The sequence below is a fragment of the Capra hircus genome, chromosome 6, assembly GCF_001704415.2.
Source record: "Capra hircus breed San Clemente chromosome 6, ASM170441v1, whole genome shotgun sequence".
In the NCBI taxonomy this organism is placed as follows: domain Eukaryota; kingdom Metazoa; phylum Chordata; class Mammalia; order Artiodactyla; family Bovidae; genus Capra; species Capra hircus.
Genome location: NC_030813.1, coordinates 67,458,253 through 67,483,213, shown reverse-complemented (window position 1 = coordinate 67,483,213; position 24,961 = coordinate 67,458,253). Strand labels below are relative to the sequence as shown.

Genomic DNA, 24,961 nt, shown 5'->3' with positions numbered 1-24,961 from the left:
CTTTGGCTTTAAGTTAGATGGCCACAACTTGCTGCCAAGGCTGGGAAATATTATCTCTAGCCCATACATCCGGAAAGAAGGGAAGGATGAGTAGGGCACAGGGTTACAAGTGGGAAAAAGAGCCAAAAGCGGTCTGACACAGTATATTTTAGTATTTTTAAGTGTAACTCATTAAAAAAAAATTTTTTTTAATTGAAGGATAATTGCTTTACAGAATTTTGTGATTTTCTGTCATACATCAACAAGAATCAGCCTTAGGTATACCCATGTCCCCACTCTCCTGGGCCTCCCTCCCATCTCCCTCTCCATCCCACCCTTCCACCTGTCCCCGAGCCCCTGTTTGAGTTCAGAGTCATAGAGCAGATTCCCATTGGCTGTCTATTTTACATATGGTCTTGTGAATTTCTGTTACTCTCTCCATACATCTCCCCTTCTCCCTCCTCTCCTCCCACTGCCCATAGGTCTGTTCTCCATGTCTGTTTTTCCACTGCTGCCCTGAAAATAAGTTCACCAGTACCATCTCTTCAGATTCCATATATATGTCTCAGTATATGATATTTATATTTCTCTTTCTAAAGTGTAACTCATTTTTGATACTTATGTTATTGTTTTTTTCAGTGCATTTAATTAATCTAATTAAATGGGGTATAGTTACTTTACAATGTTGTGAGTTTTATTTTATTTTTACCAGCTAACTGCAAGATCCTCATTTGCCAGTGGCATTCATTGAGTGTGATGGGAGCAATTCTCCAACATTATTCTCATTATTGACTTTTTGAAAACCCTCGTCTTTTGAACATTTGATGTTGACTGTTGCATTCCCTCATTCACTGAGAGAAAATGACCCACAAAGAAGCAGAACCTAGTAATGTGGAAGGAATATTTGGAGCCTATGTGGTCAGTTGATCAATGAGTAGTTTCTATGTTAAGACAACTTTTGATTCTCTCTAGAATACTTAACTATGAACCTCCTTAAGTGTAAGTATATGTGATGATGTGTTGAGGTATTGCAAGCAGATAGGGTGGGGCTCCTCAGAGGAAGAGAACTCAGCCATCCTAGGCCTAAATCATTTTGTGATCTAGCCCAGCCACAGTGCTCGCTCTTGCAGAAGAATAGGTCTCAATAGTTAATGATTTTATAGGAGCAAAAGAAGGTAAAACTGAACAGATATAATCAGGCCAGGGAGATAACTTAATCATGATATATCAGTTGTACTGTTTCAAGGGTCAGGATTAGCCTGAAGCACATTCTTGAGCTGTTTTGCAGAATGCAAACCCTCATGGGGGCACAATTTCCAGATCCACTGGAACCTAAGGAATGATGATGGTGACCTTTGCTGACCCTCCCAACTTCCATCAACTTGTGCTGGCCTCTGTCAACCTTTCCCCAGTTCTATGCTGAATTCTCTTTGCTCCAGCCCCAGTCTTGCTGTTTGGGGAAATAATGCTCTGGGAAGCGTCCTTGTTGTCCTCCTTACTTGCTGCAAGTAATAAATCCTTCCTTCTGCTCTTCTGTTTGAGTCTGTCTTTTGGCTCGATACCTGCCAAGAGGTGAAACCAATTTTCTTGTAATAGTATTGCTCATGGTTTCTTTTGTCAAAACTTTTTTCTCCATCCACAGTTCTTTTTATCTCTCTTTTTTTTTTCTTCATTTTTATCAGCCAGGAGACCCTGAACCACAATCATAGCCAAAGACCCCAGCAGGGTCCTTTGTTGTGAACCCCAACCCTGTCCTAAAGAGTATATGTTAAATTATTGCATATACCTGTGTTATATGGACAGTAGGAAACCACTATCTGTAGTGAAGTACTGCAGGTCCACCCCAAGTCCAACATCTTGATCACCCGCCATTTGGCTGGACAGGCGCTGCATACCCAGGAGAGATAAGTCAGCTGACTTCTGTAACTTTTGCCTTTTGACCTTTTGAGTCTAATCTAGACCTAGGTTCAGTAGATCAACAAACTACTCAAAACTTTGTAGCCTGTTACTGAGCAACTAGCTGAAAGGAGACATAGTCAAGACTTTGAGAAAATACAGTTTATCCCTGGGTGCCTTGTTTAATAGGTAAGGAAGACTTGCAGGCTAAACTTTTACTCTCATCTGAGAGCTAAAAAAGTGTCTGATCCTGGAATAGCACCAATTCATGATATTAAATGGGGAGCCTAAAATGTACCCTTTATTCTGATTAAAGTCAGCCGAGCATTTCCCTTCTTTTTGCTTGTGTTTCTGCTGTTCAGTTCCCCTTTTACAAAAGAAAATTAGGGCTTAAGCTGGGGTTTGCATTGCAGAAGAGAGCAGGATAAGGTTTATTACTATATAGTACCTACCCATTTTAGGTACTTTTGAATTGAAACATAACCCACAGAAACTGTTGGCAGGCATACAGCATTTGATTTCTCAGATAATTGTCAGTCTGATGTTTATTCATGCTAGATTTCTTAACATTACAAACAGGCTCAAACTTTGTGGTAAACCTATGATGAAATGTGTAATAGCCAATGTGTTCTGATGTAAACTTCTGAAATTGAGAGCTTTAACTACGTTACTGCTCTTAGAGCATTGCCAAGTATTAGACTGAGTTAGATAATATTGTTGATTTGTATAGGTAAAGTATTGCCGAACATTGACATTTTCATATGGCTTAACATAGTAAGATGAGAATTTCAACAACCTTTGATCACTCTGCTTCTTCCTGTAAGGAGTTCATCCTTTCTCTACCCTGACAACTAGGGTTTCTTAATTACTATGTTCCTTACCGTCCTCTTGTTTGGTAATTCACAATCATCTCTGTACCCCTGATTGATTAAAAATATTGTGAAAGGATTTATATAATAGGCTGGATAACCTTAGTAGCCATTTAAAAAAACATTTTTCTTCAGGCAGAATTGTTATGATAAAGGAGTTCTTAGATCTTTTGGCTAAAATTGGTAGACCATGAAACCGAGAACCATTAGTTTGGTACTTAGATTTGTAACACGAGACGGAGAATACAGCTTCATGGTGGTTTGGGTTTCTCATTGGTGAAACAGTGAACAGTGTCTGTTCTCTACTTTAGAATATTGGTATTCAGATAAGCAACAAGGATATACTGTATAGCACAGGGAACTATATTCATATCTTGTAAAAACTTACAATGGAAAATAATTGAGAAACATAACTGAATTACTTTGCTGTACACCTTAAACTAACACAGTGTTGTAAGTCATCTAATACTTTAATACAAAAAGAATATTGATGTTCAAAGACTAATGTGTTGTTTTTCAAGCTTTTAGCAATTAGCAGTCAGAGTAAAGAAAAGAATGTTCTTGTGCTCACTGTTAAGGAGACACAGAGAAAAGAGTTTTAAGTTGTAGCTCTTAGTTTCATTTTAAAAAGATATTTGTAACCCAGAGTTGGTTCCTTTGTGATTCTTTCGTCTGAAAGGCTCAGTCCTTTTTGGTGTGGAAAATGGGAGAATCACCTGGAGGACTCTGAAATTTTGTTTCATCTTTTGTTTTTTCCTTTGGAGCATCAAACCGATTCTTTCATTCAGAGTGATTGTCTCCAGTTTTCTTAAAATTAATTATGTCTGTATGTATTCTTATTGAAGTACTTTTGATTTACAATGTTGCATTCGTTTCAAGTGTATAGCAAAATGATTCAGGTATACATATATATATATATATATATATATGTATTTTTCAGATTCTTTTCCCATGTAAGTTATTATACAATATTGAGTATAGTTCCCTATGCTATACAATAGGTCCTTGGTAGTTGTCTGTTTCATTTATAGTAGTGTATGTATGTTAATCCCAAGCTTCTAATTTATCCCCCCCCCCCGCCCCTTTCCCCTTTGGTAACCGTAAGTTTGTGTTCTGTGGTCTGTTTCTTTTCTTTTTTTAAAAAATCTCCCAGATCTGTTATTGAAACTTGCAGTGATCAAACGACTTTGACATGCACATTGCATTTACATTTCTTGTCATCAGTCCCCTTTCCCAAGGGAGAACTCAGTTTCACAAAAGTTGAGGGACTTTCCCACATTCACAGAACTGAAGAAGCCTGACTTGACCCGGTACCTGGCTTTGGCTGGTTCCAGAGCTCATACTTCTCCTGCCATTCCCTGTTCCTCTGGTAGAATGTGTGGGTCTATTTCTGTTTGATTATAAATTCATTTGTTCTCTTTAGTCTTTGGTATTGAGAGATTGGTGTCCTTCTTAATGATGCCTTGGGAGTCATAGTTTATCTGTTGAAATTTGGAAGTTGCGTGGAATTGCCTTTAGCCATCTGCCTAAATAGAAGGCTGATAATGACGCATCATATGCTCCCTTTAGTTCTCTCTTCCTTTCCACTGGAGAGATTGTGTGTGTAGTGGTTAATAGTGCAGGCTGTGTGGTCAGAATGCCTGTATTAAAGTCTGGCTCTTATTCTTATCATATGACTAGGGAATAGTGCCTTCAATAGGTTTGTTGAATTAAATGAGTTGCTACATCTGAAGTGCTTAGTGCTGGATCGAACCCGGGTCTCCCACATTGTAGACAGATGCTTAACTGTCTGAGCCACCCGGGAAGTCCTTAGAAATGCCAACACATAGCAAAATAGTGAAAGCTTGATTATAATTTTTATTATTTTTCTGTATAAATAGTAATTCTACAGGGATACTCCCTGATTCTCTTCTGGTCTGCTTATCCCTCTGGATTTCATTGATCTTATCAAAAGGTCAATAGATTGACCTTTCAGGACAATGATGTTTACTATAAGGCAAATCTACTTGGCCTCCTCTCCTATTTTGATGTACTTTTCACAGTATTTGGCAGATAACGTGTTTCATAGTTTGCAGCTTGGGGTTCAGAGCCATGTTTTTGTTCACTGGAGGTTGGGATTATCTTCCTCTCTGATTTGAACATTTTATTGCTTGCATAGAGTTTTAGGGAAAGTGAGTAGAGAACATATTAATACTCTTTCCACTGCCATCTTCTAATAATTTTCTGATCCCAGAAGCAACCACTTTTACTTTTAAAACAACATGTTTGTATTGTAAATCTCTAAGTGATGTACTTACGCTGCCACTTCTTGCTTTTTCAATTTTAGGTATGATGCATTGACTTCCTGCTAATACTATGGAGGACATAGTTCTCTTTTACAGCATACCTTGGGATCCACAAAGAAGCATATTTCCTGCATTCCCTTATCCCAGTATTTTTATGCTAGTATTAAGGTTATTGTTGTTCAGTTGTTCAGTTGTGTCTGACTCTGCGATCCCATGGCTTCCCTGTCCCTCATCATCTCCCAGAGTTTGCCCAAGTTCATTTTCATTGAATCAATGATGCCATCCAACCATCTCATCCTTTGTCTTCCTCTTCTCCTTCTGCCTTCAGTCTTTCCCAGCATCAGGGTCTTTTCCAGTGAGTCAGCTGTTCACATCAGGTGGCCAAAGTATTGGAGCTTCATCTTCAGCATCAGTCCTTCCAAAGAGTGTTCAGGGTTCATTTCCTTTAAGATTGACTGATTTGATCTTAAAGGTAAGATTACTACTTATAGTCTATTTTATTACAATGTTCTAGATGTTACATATGGCTGAACTCTGCAGCAAACTGTTATTATTTTTCTTTTCTGTACAGTTTATTTTCCATAAACTAATTTATTATTTTTAGGTTTGCTACATTTTAACTAATTTATTATAAATCTTCTCTCAACACCTTCAGGTTCATTTCCTGGAAGAATTCCTTCTAAGAACTGTTTACCTTGATTTAGTTTGGCCTGGTGATTTTCGGTCTGCTGCCCAATGTCAGCTTCAGATTTCCCTTCACCGTTGTTTGGGAGACTATCTTTACCTCTTTTGTTTTGAAACCCTTGTTTCCTGGATTCTGTGTATTTTATGATATAGTTTCTTTTTTTTAAAATTTTAATGGAGTATTGTCCTCAGGTAGCTATTTGAAGAGGGTGAATAGGAGGTAAAAATTTTAAAACCTTGCATATTTGAAAATGTTTTTATTCTTTTGTCACTGTATTGATAGTTTGGTTGAGTATAGACTCTTAAGTTAGAAATCAATTTTCTTCAAAAAATTTCTCCATTATTTTCTAGCTTCTATTATTGTCCTTGATGATTGCTATTATGAATTTTGATCCTTTCTATGAAACCTATTTTTAAGCTTGCTGGATCTTGTGCTTGTCCCTGTGATTTTGAAATTTTATGAGCTCTACTGATTTGGTTCTGTTTCAATTGAGAAGTAATCTTTAATTTGGGGAAATTTTCCTAAATTTCTTCTTTGATTGGTTTCTCACTGCTTTCTCCTCTTGGAACTCCTATTTTTCAAATGCTAAATTTTCTGGATGGATCCAGAAAAGTATATTTCCTCTCCAGTTTTTATTTTTATTTTTTGTTTCAAATTTTGGGGATATTTCCTCGGTTTTATATTCTGACTCTTCTACTGAGCTTCTCATATCTATTTCCCCCCCAGTGTTCTTCTCTTTCTGTTCTGTGCACTTTATTTTGGCTGTATCCTGACCTTGTTTTATGCATGCAATGTCTTCTCTTAACACTAGGATTTTAGGAGGGAGCCTGTGCTAATGTGTACATTCAGCCCTCCATCTTTAACTGAAAATCTACGTGAGGAGAACTTTCCTTCATTTCTATGAACTTTCATAGTATTCTTTGGCCAGGATTTCCCATTGACCAACAGATTATTATAACAACAATGAAATATTTTTTTTCATTTATTTAAGTATGTGTTTAAAATTTTTTACAATGTTGTGTTGGTATCTGCCATACAACAGGGCAAGTCAGCCATAATTATACATACATCCGCTCCCTCCATAACACGCCCCCAGGTCATCACAGAGCACTAGACTGGCCTTCTTGTGCTGCATAGTAACTTCTCACCAGCTATCCATCCTACATCTGATAGTGTGCATATGTTGATGCTACTTTCTCCATTTGGCCCACTCTCTCCCTCCCCTGCAGTGTCCACAAGCTCATTTTCCTACGTCTGTGTCTGCATTGCCCCCCTGCAAATAGGCTTGTCAATGCCATTTGTTAAGATTCCATATACATGCACTAATATACTATATTTATTTTTCTCTTTCCGACCTACTTCACTCTGCATAACAGGTTCTAGGTTCATTCACCGCACTAGAGCTGACTCAGGTCTGTTCTTTTTTATGTCTAATACACATTGTATATACATGCCACATCTTTATCCATTCATCTGCTGATGAGCATGTAGGTTGCTTCCATGTTCTGGCTGTTTTAAATAGTGCTGCTATGCACATCGGGGTACATGTGTCTTTTTTCGATTATTGTTTTCTCAGGGTATTTGCTGGGCTTGCTGGGTCAGTACCAAATTTTTAGTTTAAAATAAGGAGGACCAACTTAGATGCAAAGGAACAAGAGCTTTTTACTCTGACTTCTCAGCTTAGGATAATGGGTCAGTTAGACCTGTTATCCACCGCTTATTGAGAGACACTAAGAGTGGTATAAATAGTTCGTGTCAGAGCCCAGTTTCTCCTCATTTAAGATAGTGGCTCTCAAATCTACCTGCACATTAAATTATGATGCCCTGGACCCCATCCCAGACCAATTCAGAGTATCTAGGTATGGGTTCAGGGTGTCTGAATTCTGAATTCTGAAAAAAACTTCCGTGTGTGATTCTGATGTATACTTAAAGGGGAGAATTATTCCTCCAGGAGCTTAAAATCTAGGTGAGAGTTAGAATATCAATTTAGAGCAACATCAATTGCTCTAAAACATGGAAGGCAACAATGAGCTCTGTGATGGGTGATACAGAGATCATGGGCCCAGGAACCAGATAATTTTTAATTAATTGGGACCAGCAGGAAAGGCTTCATCAGGAGGTGAGTTTTGAGCTAGTAGTTTTCATAGGTGGAGAGAGGGGGTTCTCTAGGCCAGGGAATGAATGCTAACTATTTTGACTGGGATATGGAGTATTTGGAGAGCAGTAAAAATAAAGGTTGGGTGTTAGGTTGCAGCTAAATTGTGGACCATGTCTAGTGTTTTGGCTAAAGAATTTTTACTTTATCCTGCAGGTGATGAGGAGGACTTTGGGGAGGCATGGAGGATTTCCAGTGAATGAATGTGGCATGATGACTGTGATGTCTTTGAAGGCTGAGCCAGTGGGAATTAAGGGCATGTAGTTTGAATAAAATGAGGCAGGAGCTGGGGTGAAAGGAAGACCAGTTGGAAAGCTATTGTCATGGCCCAGATGATAATTCTTTAAGCTAGAAAAAGAACATTGAAAATAAAAAATAACAATAATAAACATTTGTACAGTGTTTCATAATTAAGTTCTCTCTCACATCTCATTAAACCTCACAGTGACCTTGTGATATTTAGCTCCATATTTTATGAATGAAAGAAACTGATGTTCAGAGGTTACACTGTTGTAAAGTAACTTTACAGAAAATAGAAGGCCTGATTGGATAATGAAAGATCAGTAGTAGGGAGTTGCAAGGGAGTTGCCAGGGTGTCAGCTTGGGTGACATTAGTTTGGCTGAGGTTGGTATTGGGTTGGCCGAAAAGTTCATTAATTTCTCACTGCCAAACTCAGTGGCAAGTTCCCAGTTTTGCTCTCTGATAACCACTTATTCTCTTCACATGACTCCTGTTGCCTCTCTGATTTTTAAAAAATATTTTATTAATTTATTTAATTGTGTCAGGTCTTAGTTGTGGCATACAGGACTTTAGTTGCTGCATGTGGAATCTAGTTCCTTGACCAGGGATTGAACCCAGGCCCCCAGTATTGTGAGCCCAGAGTCTTAGCAACTGGACCATCAGGGAAGTCCTTGCCTCTATGATTTGCTAAACAATAACTTCTTGTCAGGGTGTGGTGGAAGGAAGGGAAGAAAGGGCTGTTGTCTTTTCAACTTGTCTCAGATAAAAATGTCCAGGCCTTTTCTGAGTGTCTTTGGTTTTCAGAAAGTGAAATTTTGTTGGATTTTGGAAGGCTTATTAGCCTGGGCATGGACAGTCTAGATGTGGGGGCTCCAAATATAGGACTGAGGACCTCATACTGATGAGCTCTGCCTTGAGAGGTAGCCGTGTAGGGTAGGGTAGCTGAGTAGCATAAGCTGTAACTGGGTGGGAATTGTTTTCTCTTGTGATTGAGACAGGAGCCACAGGGAAGAGAATGTGCAGCATGGTAGTGTAGGTATCAGAGAGCATCCTTGTAGTTCTGGTGGTGAGGTTGCTTATCAAGATTACATCCTTGTTACAACTGGAGATGGATGCCATCCACCACTGTGGTAATTCATTTTGTTCACAAGTCTGCATGCCTATGTGCTTGTCTATTTGTGTACCAAGATCCTGAGGCAATTTAAATACCAGCCTAAACCAGCCATGCAGGTGATGAAATGTACTTTTCCATCTGAGATATTTGTTTCTCTGCAATCAAATAGCAGTAGAGTGTGCCAGCAAACCAAGGGATTGGCAGGGAGGGACAAAGGAGCGGATCATCATGGCAATTCGGATTAGGTTTTCTTATGACATCCTGGGACTTGGAGGAACAAGATGGGGCTAGGGAAGAAGAGGAGGTTGAGCTTTCATGCCCTGGGCACTTTCAGTCCGGGTGCATAGAGTAACGTTCCTCAGCTCCAGTTGTCAGAGTAAAATCTGTTTTTGTAATTTGGAATGACAGGCATCCTTGGATAATTAACATGTCTCATTTTATTTCAACTGTTTATTTTCTTACTTTAGAACACTGGGATCTTCAATGGCAGGAGAAACAGTGATCAGAAGACCGAGATGAATTTTAACACTATTCTGGAAGAGATTCTTATTAAGAGGTCACAGCAGAAAAAGAAGACGTCGCCCTTAAACTACAAAGAGAGACTTTTTGTGCTCACAAAGTCCATGTTGACCTACTACGAGGGTCGCCCAGAGGTAGGAGACAATCAAAATTTACTTTGCTGCTTTCTATGTTGATACTACCTTTTGACACTGACATTCCTCACACCCTCCAAATATTATGCAATAAGCTTTAGGTTAATGAAGTTAAGCTAATGATTTGTTAGCTAATGAAGTTAAGCTAATGATTTGAAAGATAAAGTTTAGAATATGGATGGACATTTTCACACGTCTATTAATTATGGGTTTAGTATACATGGGTATACATTTTATGTTGGCCTACTGAATTAATCTGTTAGAGGAAACAAATTCCTACATCAGTTTTAGATCCTTGTGGAATTCATTAGGTATGTTTTGTAAATGACTGTTTCCCATAAACTCATATTATGTATCAAAAGTCTTCTTTATTAGCACATACAAACTGTGTCTATATCCATCACTCTATGAATATTTCTCCATTACTCAGTGAAAGTCACTTAAAACTGGTTAGTGATTTGGTGAAGTTGACTGGTAGCAAAACTGTTCAACTTCTTTTGTGCTAAGCAGCTAGTACAAAGTTCCTTTGATGGGAGCAGGGGACAGTGGCTCACTGAGAACCTGGTCGGTGAGCAGCTGGCATGGGGCTCATGTTGTCATCCAGCTCCTGGCACTTAAGTTGGTTTGTCCTCTGGTTCTACCACTCGATGAGGTGTGTGAGTGTAGAGTAGCCTCTGACCCGCCTTTTTCTTCCTGCTGTATTGGGGACACGTCATCCAGGGGACTTCAGGTCCAGCTGTGTCCTCCCTTTTAGACATTTTCTCCGGTCCCAGGGGATGGCTGGAGAGACTGGGTCACCCTTGTTTACCACATGCCATTGTCTAGTTGTTTACTAGTAGATTGCTGGTGATCTTGATGTTTTATTTTATTCTACTTTTTTCCTGGAGTGCCTTCCTCAGAAATGGATTTGCTTCTTTTTATTTTGTTTTTGTTTTGTTTTACTTCCACTGATTTTTCCCCACTGATTTCTCTGTGTTTTGGTTCCCCCAGTACAGACAGAATGACATTGCTTTTCACTGGTGTTAATTTCTGTTGTGGCTTGTCATTGTGACCTGTGGAATTCTACAGGTTCATATAATTCAGTCTTTCATCCACCTTCCTAAATCCCCATAATGCTGAAGACCCAAACTTTAAAAACTCAGTTGTAAAACCTGACCTTAGATGAAGCTATTTTTAGTTTTTATCTTAGTGGATATGGGTATATATGGTAATAATCATGTGTTTAATTATGTGGGGCTGTCCTAGTTCTTGTTGGGAGTGTTATGTGTGCTATATGAGGTATAATACATTTATTAAATGTGAAAAATTCAGGATTCCAAAAGAGTTTCGGGTAAGACTAGAAATATGAATTATTTTAAAATCTAAAATAAAATTTAAGGGAACGATTAATACATTTTTGCTGTATGATAATGATCTGTTATAATTTGAATAGTATAATAAGAAAAGAATAGAAATATTACAGTAAACATGGGAAAGTGTGGTCCTTTACTAACCAAGAAAGCCTCGGAAACCTACCTTACCTGCTTAGAGATATGGACTCTTACAGCTGAAATTCTTTGCAATTGTTAAATCACTTTGAAGATGATAAATGATAATGCAAAGATGATACAAAGTTAAAAAGGCCCTCATTGCTTTAGCTTAGGAAGAATAAAGAGAACAGTGGAAACCCTCTTGTTTGACAACCTGACCCGCTGTCTTTCCTGGAAGCAGCTTCAGCCACCATGAGAACCAGAAAGGACAGAATGAGGAAGTTGTCACAATGTAAAAAAAGCCCAGCCTGTGACACTTATTATCGATTTACTGTATAGCACAGGGAATTACCTTGCCTGGAAAATCCCATGGACAGAGGAGCCTGGTGGGCTAGGCTATGGGGTCACAAAGAATCGGACACGACTGAGCACACACACCCACACATAGGGGATTATACTCGGTATTTTATAATTTATAATGGAATATAATCTGCAAAAAACCTGAACCACTATGCTGTATACATGAAACTTACATGATATTGTAAATCAACTATACTTCAATGGGGAAAAAAAAAAAAGAATTCATCTCCTTTCTGGCTACTGATGACTGGCCCAGGGAGCCTAGTCGCATTAGCTAGTTCTGCGTCAGCCCCTGCTCATCCCAGGAGCTGGGCATTTTTATCCCTCCTGGATTCTTTTCTCAGGAGCTGATGTTCATTGGGACACTCATGATCTTCAGTTGAAAATATGATTGCAGATTTGTTTTCTTCCCACAATTAAAAACAAATGTTTACCTATATTAAAAAGTTTGGAATTTTAAGAGAAGAATCTGAATTCTTGAGAAAGTAAAAGTTCTGATCATATTGGGCTGAATTCCTTCATGACAGCTCTCAACCTGGCTTCTAGGTAAGCCCAGTAGCACTTCATTGTAGGGTTTCTTCGCTGTTTGAGTTAATGTGCCCAGTTCTCTGTTTTCCACAATTCAGTGTTCTTGTTTCCATCTCCCTTACCCTGTGATCTAAGGTGACGTGGGTATCCATGGAAATCAACAAGAATTTAAACAGTATTATTTTGTTAAAAATACAGAACTCTCTTAAGTGTATTAGAAAAACCACAGGGGCCATTCTGGGATAGCCCCAGATATATTTATTTTAGTTGCTCATATTCTGTTTTAGAAGAGAAACAGTGGGTAGGCTACCGATTGATCTAGTAGCTATGTGGTTTCTTTATAGCTATTAAGTGACACTTATCCTTTATTAAAACTCTCAGTTAATCACAGTGTGAGTCAGACATCAGTCTTCTCCAGGTTTTCTACATCCCAGCTCCTTTGATATGATGGCAGCAGGACTTTACTGAAAATTTTCTTGTACCCTAAGTACAGTTTATTGTACTTTTTGAAGTGTGCCAAGGAATTCTGGGAAATTCAGTCAAGCTGTTTCTTTCAAGTCTGATGTTGGAAAACTTATGTTTCAGTTTCTGCTGTGGTTCATTGGTTTGTCCTTCTTACTCATTCTCAACCAGCTCATATTTCTGCATCTTCTAGTGAACTGATAAAATATCTTCCTGACAGTTTATATTGTTTGCTCTTCTTGTAATAACTCAGAACAGAGGACACTGTGATCTTGCTTTCTGATTAGGGAACTAATCACATAGGTCAGACCACCTAATATTCTGCTGGAGCCTCCACTTGGTTTTGAGATGGAATCTAGGGAAGAATAGGGCTGGAGTTAAATCAGAAAAATGACCTGTTAAATAACAGAAAACAAAGAACGGTGAGATTTCTATATGATGAGATGTTTGAATACAGAAATTTCAAGTTGTATGTAAACCTGCAACTACTGTTACTTGAGAAATCAGGAAGTTTTCTAATTCGACTTTGAAATTATCAATTTGGTTGGTTTGTTGTCTATAATACTCCTCTGGTTTGAAAACTGGCCAGTAGTTGATGAGGTTGAGGAACAAGGAGACTAATTGTGCTGGGGATCCCTAAGGCCATCCCTAGGTTCAGTGATCAGTAGAATGCATGGGACTCAGTATAGAGTTGAGCTCACTGCTATGATTTATTTCAGTGAAAGGGAGACAAAGCAAAACGAGCAAGGCAAAAGGTGCATGGGGCAGGTCTGGAGAAACCAAGCACAAGCTTGCAGGAGTTCTCTCTCAGTAGAGTCACAAAGGGGGTGTATAATTCCTTCAGCTCCCAGTTGTGACAGTTGTGAAATGTTTTCTCACTGGGAATCTCAATGGAGACTCAGTGCTGAAGGTTTTCACTGGGCTGGTCATATAGGCACCCTCGATCAAAGCATGTACCAAAATTCCAGACTCTAGAAAGAAAGCAGGTGTTCAGTGGAAACCAGATTGTCTGTACAGTTTAGACCCAGTGAGCTATTCTTATCAGCACTGGGAATATTAGAGCTCTCCCCCTCCCAAAGTCCAAGTTCCCAGATGCCAGCCAAGGACCAACCTTGTAAGCAGACCTTTTTCAGCCTCACAGGCCTTTTAGGTTAACTCTTTCCCACACATTTGTAGTAGTTATGGGACAAATTATTGAGTACCAGATACGGCCAGGTACTGTTCTACTGTGCTAAGTACATGCATTATTTTCTTTATTCCTCAAAAGAATAGCATATTGCATCTTATTAGGACTCCAATTTCAAAAATGAGCAACACGAGACTTGTACGTATAAAAACTTACACAAGGTCAAATACTGATGAATTACAGGGCTGTTTATTCAAAGCCTATCTTTGAAACAGCCTTGATACTCCAGGGAAAATTAAGGGAAAAATCTATTAAATCTCTCTGTAGTACAGTTACATTTTTATTTTAAAAGTTTTGAGGAAATTTTTATTTCTTACTTTCAGTTACAAATTTTTAAAAATGTTTCTTGTGGTAGAAGAAAATTAACATCAGACAAAACTAAGGTTTCTGTCTGATTCTGCCACTATCTACCTAGACTTTATAAAACAATGTTTTTCAATTGTTTTTGTAGTTTAGAAATTACTTTCATATATATTGTCTCTTTACACCCTTAACTCCTTCACCATGACTGTTCAAGCCAACACACACCCAGTCTATTAACCAAGTCTCATGAATTCTCCTTTCTTTCATCAGAATCTTATTCCAGCCCCCACTTTCATTCTTTTGGTGGATCACTGCCCTAGTTGATTCTACTTTTGAATCTTCATCTTTCAACTATACAGACTTCAGAAGGATACTTAAAACCTATAGCTTTGCATCTACTCTAGGATCAAGTTAAAACCCCTTAGATTGATATACCAGGTACTTGATGCCATTTCTCCTTGTCTTCCCTCTGTCTTCCCTCCATCTCCAGCTGTGTCTTCTACCTGTATTCTTTCACATTGTACCTTTCTTAGTATTGTTCAGTCAACTTGGAGTGATATGTTCTTCCACGTGCTTGCCAGGATCTGTCTATCTACCCACATTTACCCATCAAAAATATGGTGAGAGGCCTAGTCAACACTTGCTCATATTTTCTGACTGAGTTCAGTCCCTACCTTCTCTGAAGCCTTTTCTGTAATCCTCACACCAGTGGTGGACTCACCAGCCCCCGTCAGCCCTCTGCACCCTGTCCCCTATTTTTATTTAGACATCGTGGTTGCTTGACTTTGTTTATGTATCTGTTCCCCCATTGGACTTCAAGCTCTTTGAGGGCAGGGTTCAGAGCTTTCCTATTTTCGTATTTCCGGGAGTTGAGTGGAGAGTTGAGTCCTCAGTACCTAGTTGGATGGCTGGTTGGTTCAGAGACTTGGGGAGACCTCAACCCTTCAAAGAAGGTAGGGCTTCCTATGCAGGTTTATCCTATGCAGACATCACGGACAACCAAAAAGGTTATCATGCTGCTAGTAAGAATGAGAGTCAGGATTAGAGCCTTGGTATTGTAACTGTAAGTTCAGTGTTCTTTCTGTAATGCCTCCCTTATCATTGTATACTTTGTACTTAAATCAAACATTCTATGTGATGAGATGTTTGAAAATTTAACTTTTTACCCAGGTTAACTGTCTGGATGGTGGAGGAAGTTACAAGATGATGGCATGAGTCACTTGAATATCCTGGGCCATCTTGCATATTTCTATAAGGTCTTCTAGGTCATATTGTTGTTTGCTTGACTGTTCCTGGGAACCTGGAGACTCTAGTGATGGAGACATTAGAGCTTGTAAGCTTCTGAGATTATTGGCTATTTCTCCCTTAGTTGTGTGCCTTGACTAGGTGGACTCGTAGGGGAAAGTATAAGTTTATAGGATCCTTCTTATTGCTACCTGAAGATTTATATCTTCTAGCACTTTCTAGGATTCTGAGGGGTGAGTATGGGATGGAAGATATAGTTTCTTTTACTTCAGGACAATTGGGAGCATTGGTATCGGGCTTTAGAGGTTTCCAGACAATTCTCCAGCTTATAAAAAGTGAGACAGCTCTAAATACTCCATAAACAGTACAATGACTAGTGTGCTAGGGGATTTTTCTGGCTCTGAAAAGCCTCAACTCTGTGATCCCATGAAACCTCATTTTCTCACTGACAGTTGAGTTTCCATGTTTCTGAAATAAGGTTGTATCAGCTTCCTGTCTTGTGTCTTAATTTCCTCTCTCTCTTTTCTTCTCCCACTCTTGATTTGTATTTGTGTTCTTATTCTTCTCTCCTGGATCTGACCTTCTTCATCACTTAAAACAGCCAAGATGTAGGTCTGAAGTCCTAGGGTCTGATTTAGCCTCTTAATTTGCCAATTTATCTATTTTTATCAAACAGCATTCACTGTTTTTTTCTTTTTTCTCTAGGAAGCCGAAATGTATTTAAGACAGAAGAGGGGGATAACACCATTTGTTTTATCCACTCTCCTAAAGTATTTTTATAACCTTTTATTTTGCTATAGTTTCAAACTGATAGAAAAGTTGCAGGACTAGTACAAGGAACTCTCAAATAAACTTTACTTAGCTTCACAAATTGCCTGTGGTTGCCCCATTTGCTCTGTTGTTCTATTGGTCTGTTGTGTGGTCTCTTTCTCTTCCTATGCATGTTTTCTGAACTATTGGGGAATAAGTTGTAGACGGTCCCCTTCTTTACTTTTTTTTTTTGGCCACATCAGAAATAGAACCTATGCCCTCTGCTGTGGAAGTGTAGAGTCTTTAGTGGATCACAGCGAAGGCCCATGTAGATAATCCCTTTTTGCCACTAAATGGGTTGTTGTATATTGCCTAAAAATGAGGACATTCTCTTTTAGAACAACAGTCCAATGGTCAAAATCAAGACATGTAACACTGATACAATACTATTATTTGGTCCAGAGTCCATGGTCAAATAGGAAAAGGCAGTGGCAACCCACTTCAGTACTCTTGCCTGGAGAATCCCAGGGACAGAGGAGCCTGGTGGGCTGCCATCTATGGGGTCACACAGAGTTGGACATGACTGGTGCGACTTAACAGCAGCAGCAGCAGCCACGGTCAAATTTCATTCATCATTCCACTGATGTCTTCATAGCTGTTTCAAAACCTCCCCTCCCAAATCCAGCATCTAATCCCTGATCATGCATTGTGTTTAGTAGGTCAAGACATACAGTTTGTAAATGTTCATGGTGCAAGGAAGAGAATGGTATACAGGAAATACTGTTCTTTGTTGTAAAGTGCCAACTATCTCATGAATACTCAGTGACTGTATATGAGAGTCCACATGCATGAAATCAGATTTAAAAATCATTATACGCTATTCCCCTGCTCACATTCTCATGGTCATCATTAGGAGCTGAAGATCCACCTTCCCATGAAATAAATCACTTTAGCCTGGTACCCTGGGATGATTAGAAATCACTTGTTCCTGTTTCCTTTTCTCTCGCCCCCTCCTCGATTTTAACTTTTTATTTTCCTGTGTTAAACAATTATTAGTCATATAAAGCATTTTATGGAGAACAGTATGAGTAATTTCTAGTAAATGAAGTGAGAGTTTAATCAAAGATTTGTTCCTTATGCTACCTAAAAGTAGAAATAATAAAAGAATTCTAGGTCTCAAAAGCACTTCTGGATCTGGCTATAATAGTTGTGATTTATTCATTAATTATTTGTATCATGATGAGAAAGACAAAGCCTGTAAGAAAACATTAGCATTTCTGTTCAGAAATGGTATTACCTAATTTATTCATAGCTTTCAGCAATTTTTAGTGTTATCAAAAAATAAAATTTCCATCAAAGTTTTGTATAGTTATTTTAGCACTGAATATATTCAGAAAACTGTGCTGTAGGCACTGAAGGCAATTATGAAAAGACCAATTCCCAGAATGTCTGGGAAATAGCAGTATAGTTGAAACAGTGTTTCTCCGTAGCCCCCTTTCCCACCTGCCTGTCTTAAAAGAAACTTGTTTTAACCAGAAGTGTATGTCACTTGTTGCAGCTTTTTTTTTTTTTTAAAGAACTGTATTTGACATCATGGTTTTTGTAAGATGAGTTTTGTTCTCTGCATCATGAGCTGCTGGTCTGGGGATCCTTAGGAATCTTGGAAGCTAGTTCTGTAATTAGTAGTTTCTATTAAGTGTTTGTTGATGAGGATATATATGATATCACCTATCCTGAAGGACAATTAGGAAAGAGGCCAAATTATACGAGTAGAGGAAGCATGGACTTCCTAGTAGCTCAGATGGTAAAGAATCTGCCTGTAGTGCAGGAGACCCGGGTTTGATCCCTGAGTTGGGAAGATCCTCTGGAGAGGGAAATGGCAGCCCATTTTAGTATTCTTGCCTGGAGAATTCTACGGGCAGAGGAGCCTGGCAGGCTACAGTCCGTGGATTAGCAAAGAGCTGGACATGACTGAGCAACTAACACTCTACTCCAGAGGAAGCATTGGTGGTAAAAGCGTAGACTGTGTAGATTTTTGGCAAAGGGTAAGATGGAGACTGGGGAAAGATTAGAAAAGGTGTCTGCCTGGCCATGGGTTGGAGTATGAGCAGTGCTGGGCAGAAAGAGCCCATTCATATGGTCAGAACATCACGTGCAAAGGCCCTGGGGTAGACGAGGACTTGGTGTGTCTGTGGGACTGTACTGTTCTAGACCTGTATAGATTTGTATACTGATAATCACCATCCATGGGGATTTCTTATTTGTTAGTAATGAAGAAGAATCATACAATTTTAGAGCTTGAAGGGACATTAAGGAATAATCTTCAAGTTTTTCACTTGTAGAAACTGAACATAAGGAGATGATTTGCTCCAGATCATCCAGTAAGCCAATTGTTAAGCTTGGGCCAAAATCAGATCTGACTGCACTGCCTTTGTTCTGAAAAGGATGTGTTTGGGTTGCCCAAGTAGCTGAGGGAACTTTTATAGCTTCAATAATAAGTTCATGCACAGAACAGACTCCCATGTAATGATTATTCAGACCCCTTTGCCTAAAAATTCTTGTCATTTTTCTACTTTTGAAGCTTTGCTCTTTCTGTTACTAATAGTTCTCCTTATGTTTATTCAAGTACCATCTCAAGTTCTCTTTTTTAAAAAAAGCTAAATTTTTTAAAATTGAAGTATAGTTGATTTACAACCTTGTATGAGTTTCTGGTGGACGGCAAAGTGATTCAGTTATGTATGTGTGCGTGCGTGTATGTATGTGTATATGTATATATATATGTATGTGTGTGTGTGTGCATATATATATATTCTTTTCAAATTCTTTTCCATTATAGGTTATTATAAGATATTGACTTCATCCCTGTGCTGCACAGTAAGACCTTGTTGTTTATCTATTTTATGTAAAGAATTGTATATCTATTAATTCCCAAGCTCCTCATTTACTCCCCCCCCCAACCTAAATTTCCCCTTTGGTAAATTTGTTTTCTATGTCTGTGAATCTGTTTCTGTTTTGTGAATAAGTTTATTTGTATCATTGTCTTAGATTCCACATAGAGGTGATATCATATGATGTTTCTGTCTGGCTTACCTTTGAGAGACCTTGTTCACCTCCCATTTTTCCAGCTCACAACCTCCCCCTCCCTTAGCTGGTTGTAATGCTGGCCCTTTCAGTATTACTGTTAAATTTATGTGTATTATTATTGCCTCTTTAAAATCGGTAACTACATGATTACCTCTTTGAGGGAAGAGGTTGTTGCCTTCTAATTTCAATATATCACACAATATCTTGTACCCATTAGGTGCTTAGAAAAGTTTTTGTTGGTAGTAATTACAATAGTGATATCAGTTAATATTTCAAGTAAGCAAAAAGATCTTTAAAGATATTGTAATAGTTATTTCTGATGCTGTTTGTTCCATTTTAGTTGTTGAGGAGATGCATTATTTAGATTTAGAATCAAAAGTATGTTTTGATTTAGTATTTATTAGTATTAACCTTTCTCCCAAACTAAAATATGGACATTGTTGTAAACAACCAGAGTATGAACTGTCAGAAGAAATCATATGTCCATTTGAGAAAGTGAAACTACAGTTTGAGTTGTTTCTAAACCCATTTAGAACATGGTTTCACCACTGGTCTGTGCTGGTCAGGTACATGTAGAGAATCACCTATTGAAGGCTGCTTAGAAACACCTGGGTTATTCAATGATTATCAATAATCCAGTGACTTTCTTAAGAGAATTCCTGACATTATTAGCCTTTGGGTCTTATGAATATACTGTACTTCTGAGGTAAATCTTATCACATGATGATTTGATAATGCTACTTCATATAATTAAAAACATTGTTACAGTCTTTTTTACCAAGGCTCTTCATTTACCTTTTTTATTTTCAATCTTAGAGAACTGCTGTGATGTTTGGAAGATTCTACATTGGTAAACACCTGAAATGAAAAATTTCACAAAATGTGTGAATATAGTTGTTACATAAAATTGAATGAATGAGTGAGACTTAAGTGAAATCTGTAGTGGTTTTTAATAGATTGTGAGAAAGGAGTTTCCCTGTGATCATCCTGGTTGTGTGAGAAGACTTTTGGAAAAGTTCTATCTTCCTTCCAAGTAGTCACATTGGTATAGCTGTTCCTTAATTTTATTTGCCGCTGCAAAAGGTAACATGGACAGGTGTAATTCTCTGCTCATGAGATTGTAATATGTGAATTTTTCTCATTTTAGAGGAACATGCAGATAAAATATTGATATTTTATCTATATGTATATCCTGGCAGAAGAGAGTCCATACACTTATTTGTTATGTGGAAGTCAGTTCATTTGTTTTCATTTATTCGTCATTTGTACAGTGAAGATTTAGTGAGTATTTAAGTGGTGCTAGTGGTAAAGAATCCTCCTGCCGTCACAGGAGACATAGGAGACACGGGTTTGATCCCTGAGTTGGGAAGATTCCTTGGAGAAGGAAATGGCAATCCAAATCTAGTATTCTTGCCCAGAAAATTCCATGGACAGAGGAACCTGGCAGGCTATAGTCCATGAGTTGCAAAAAGTCAGAAATGACTGACCACACACACACGATAAGATAGGGATGGGAAAACCGAAAAATGAATGATCCTGGTTTTGTTAAGGTTACAATCTGATTAAATTATAGTTCTACTTTTCAGGGTTCATAATGGTAGACTTTCTTATCCTGCATCCAGTCTGTTTCAAAGGGGACTTCTTGGCACCTGGAGTTCTTGTCCTTGTATGCCACGGTTATTTGCACTCGCCCATACTTTTCTGGATTACCTGGAACTCTGAACTTCCCTCGCCCTTGGGTTTCCCTCTGTTCTTAGACTTTACATAGCATAGATTTCACAAACGTAGAGGGGTTTTGCATACACACTTGCAATATTCTGTTCTCCATAGCATCTCCATAAAGTATATGTGTAGATAACCATTTCTCCACCATTTACTTCACAAGTGAAGACACTGAAGGAGAAACAACTAAGTCATGTACCTTCTCTGAACTGACATCCCATTTGACTTCTTTTAGGTGAACCAAGATGTCTAGTCTTTCTGGCTAGCGTGCTGTTAAACCACATTGTGCTCCTTCCCTTGAAGGGGGACTTCCTTAAATAGTGTTTTCACTGACCGCCTCTAAACTATACGTTTCCTTCCTCCTTTCCTCCTGTAGCTTTATATGTTAGATCTTGAAAGGGTGTTCTTTTTAGCAGATGTTGAATTGTGTTTGCTGTTTTCCTCACTGCACCCCTGTGAGATGTTGGGAACCCTATGCATTTCAGTAAATTATAGTTGTACAGAAAAGAGACCCACAGAAAGAACACATTTCTGTGAATGCTTAGATGAAAGAAATGGAAAGGGCTAAACTGAAGTTGTAACTCTTCAGAACTTTAAAATGGGTTTGGTTAAATAATTCCTTTTATTTAATTTTAAATAGTTCATTTCAAAGTGCTTGTGCTGTGCTTAGTTGCTCAGTCGTGTCTGACTGTTTGTGACCCCATGGACTGTAGCCCACCAGGCTCCTCTGTCTATAGGGATTCTCCAGTCAAGAATACTGGAGTGGGTACCCTCCTCCAGGGGATCTTCCCAACCCAGGGATTGAACCCAGGTCTCCCACATTGCAGGCAGATTCTTTACCATCTGAGCCACCAGGGAAGCCTAAGAATACTGGAGTGGGTAGCCTATCCCTTTTCCAGGGGAACTTCCTGGCCCAGGAATCGAACTGGGTCTCCTGCATTGTAGGCGGATTCTTTACCAGCTGGCTACCCAGGAAGCCCTCATTTCAAAGTATGAATGGTCAAATGTTTCTTCACAAAGAAAACTCACAGATAACTAAAGATGAATTTATTCACATTCATAGTCTATCCCAACAAGTAGAGAACATTATCACAGCTGAAGAGAACTGATAAAATCTATTGCAGTAAGAAGTTAAGTGCTTTTTAAAATAGTAGATAAGTAGTTAAATATTTTTTCTAAATAGTTAAGTAAGCTGATTTTTAGGTTAACTCAGTTCTGACTAAGTTGTTCACTCGTCTCCGACTCTTCATGACTTCATGGACTGTAGCCTGCCAGGCCCCTCTGTCCATGTAATTTTCCAGGCAAGAATACTTGAGCGGGTAGCCATTCCCTTCTTCAGGGGATCTTCCCGACCCAGGGATTGAACCCAGGTCTCCTGCACTGCAAGCATATTCTTTACTGTCTGAGCCACCAAGGAAGCACTGATTATTGTACAACATCATAAAAAGGGTAGAGACTTGAATTTTCTTGGAAAAAAGAGAGCAGCTTGATGCTAAAGGTCAAATATGGAATTTAAAATTTGTTTTTAAACAAAGCGATTCTTTTGCTTTCAGACATCACACTAAATCACTTTCTAAGATAGGTATTATGACTAAAATATATGTAGGAAACAAGAGCAGTATCTACTGGATGAGAGTATGTTTCTAGAGGTTCTAGAACAAGCTTATCAGCGGTTTTCTATTTCTTCTTCACTGTAGGGAACTTCTGTTGTGGTCTGAGGTCCATCTTTGAATTAATTGCTTTTCTGTGAGTTAGAGAGTAGATTATGGACTCTGTGGGTTCAAATCATGTGGGTTCATGTGGGTTCAAATTCTCAATTTGTTACTTATTAACTGTGTGACCTCAGTCAAATTACTGAATCTCTCTGTGTCTCATTTTCATCATCTTTAAACTGGGGCAAATAATAGTACTTCCTTACAGGTTTTTGTCAGGAGTAAATGGATTGCCCTGTATATGAAGTAGTTAGGACAGTTCCTGGCATATAGTAGGTGCCATTCTAAGTGTCAGTGATTGTTGTTGTTACAAGTAAATTGCATTGTCTACCCACTTCTGTCTTTTTAGTATAATGTGTTTCAGTTTTTGCTCTTGCATCTGGCTTTTCCCAGATACAGACATATTTTTTTGCAATAAGCATAACCATTTCATTTTCCTAACAAGTCACTAATCACAGGTGATTTCGTTCTTTAAATTGATCTTTGCTCCTTGTAGCCTAGTTGCATTTGTGGAGTCTGATCACTAGGGGAAATGCATACCGTGTGTGTGTGTGTGTGTGTGTGTGTGTGTGTGCGCGCGTGCGTGTAAATGCGTACCGTGTGTGTGTATGCGCGCTCAGTCATGTCTGACTTTTTGTGACCCCCTGGACTGTAGCCCACCAGGCTACTTTGTTTATGGAATTCTCCAGGCGAGAATACTGGAGTGGGTTGCCATTTCCTCCTCCAGGGGACCTTTCTGACCCAGAGATTGAAGCTGCATCTCTTGTATCTCCTGCATTGGCAGGCGGATTCTTTACCACTCTGCTACCTGGGAAACCATGCCTACCTTGGGATAGGGCTAGTTCTCATTTTTGGCACCTCTGAGCATCTGTTGGTGGTATTCTCATTGGGTTTACCCTGTAAGTGTCTCTTTTGCCCACTGGCACATGACAGAATGAATGCTGGTTTGATGACTGTTGTGTTCTTCAGTTTTATATTTCATAACACTAGAGGTAGATCGACTGGGAAGGTAAGGAAAAGTAAGCATTAGAACCTTTCAGTTCCATAGAATTGGATTTGTAAAGCCCCTAGAAGGGCCCTAGCACTTTCACATTTATAATTTTGCACTGAAAATAAGAGTCTTCTTCCCAAGGTGGGTAAGCCTCAAGCCTCTCAAGACCTGGATCTGCTTTTGCAGAACTTGTGAGACACTATTTATTCTAGTATCTGATAATAACTACAAATCTGCCAGTGAAATACCCCCAGACATCTCCACTGTGAAGGAAGCACATTTATAGTTTATGTTCTTAAAAAGTTTTTCTTTCAATATCAAGGTAATTTATCTACTTAAATTTGTTCAATTTATTTTTCTTTAATTAAAGTTTTAGCATTGTTTTTAAAAACTCTCATACTAAATATATTCCTGAGTATTTTATGGTTGTAGTTACTCCTGTGAACAGGTGAATTTTCAAGATGTGTTATAGTTAGATACTGTTGATATGTAATCAAGCTCTTGATTTTTCTATGTCTGTTTTATAACCAACCAGTATACTATATTATTTCTAAGTACTTACATAGGGGCACAATTTTATATTACCAACCTTGCTATAAAAGGGTTATTTTATGCTAAATTTAATCCAATTATGAGAAGAAAATAATTTAAAAAATATATTAAGAAAAATAAAAGCATTTAAAATCCTAAACAGGAATACTTGAAAGCCACATGGACGCCTAGAGGAGGGTGTTCCAGCAGGCAAATCCAGGAAGTAAGGCCCCAAGGGAGACATGGGGTACTTCTTTGCTCCAGAAACAGCAGAGCAGCTGAGGGACTGAAGTGGAGTTGGCAGGGTAGCGGGGGTTGGCGGGGGTGGGGAGGCGGGTGTGGAGTGTGGTGTGGGAGGTGGCTGGTGACCTGGGCAAGTTTGTACATGGATTGTTGTCAACCATGGAAAAGACTGAATTTTGTTCTTCTTTTTCTTTTTTTAATTAATTAATTTATTTTACTTTAAAATATTGTATTGGTTTTGCTATATATTGACTTGAATCCGCCGTGGGTGTACATGTGTTCCCCATCCTGAATCCTGCTCCCACCTCCCTCCCCATCCCATCCCTCTGGGTCATCCCAGTGCACCAGCCCCGAGCACCAAGATATTGGAGGGTTACGAGTGGGGAGTGACATAGTTTGGCCCTGACATTCATGCACATCAGAATCCTGGGGCTCAGTGCAACATGAGTCGGTGGTTAGAAGGTGTGAGGTTGTTTTGGCTCTGCTAGCCAGCGTGAG

The 24,961-nt window shown here is 38.8% G+C and overlaps 1 protein-coding gene across 5 annotated transcripts in view; it reads left to right on the top strand.

Moving 5' to 3' along the window:
• TEC (tec protein tyrosine kinase) overlaps positions 1-24,961 on the top strand; it is a 155,439-nt gene that overhangs the window by 44,352 nt on the left and 86,126 nt on the right. For all 5 annotated transcript variants that reach the window (XM_018049428.1, XM_018049429.1, XM_005681594.3 and 2 more), the window contains exon 2: positions 9,692-9,877. In XM_018049428.1, the coding sequence (XP_017904917.1) occupies positions 9,740-9,877 (138 nt within the window). In that variant the 5' untranslated portion in view covers positions 9,692-9,739. The remainder of the gene's footprint in view (positions 1-9,691; positions 9,878-24,961) is intronic.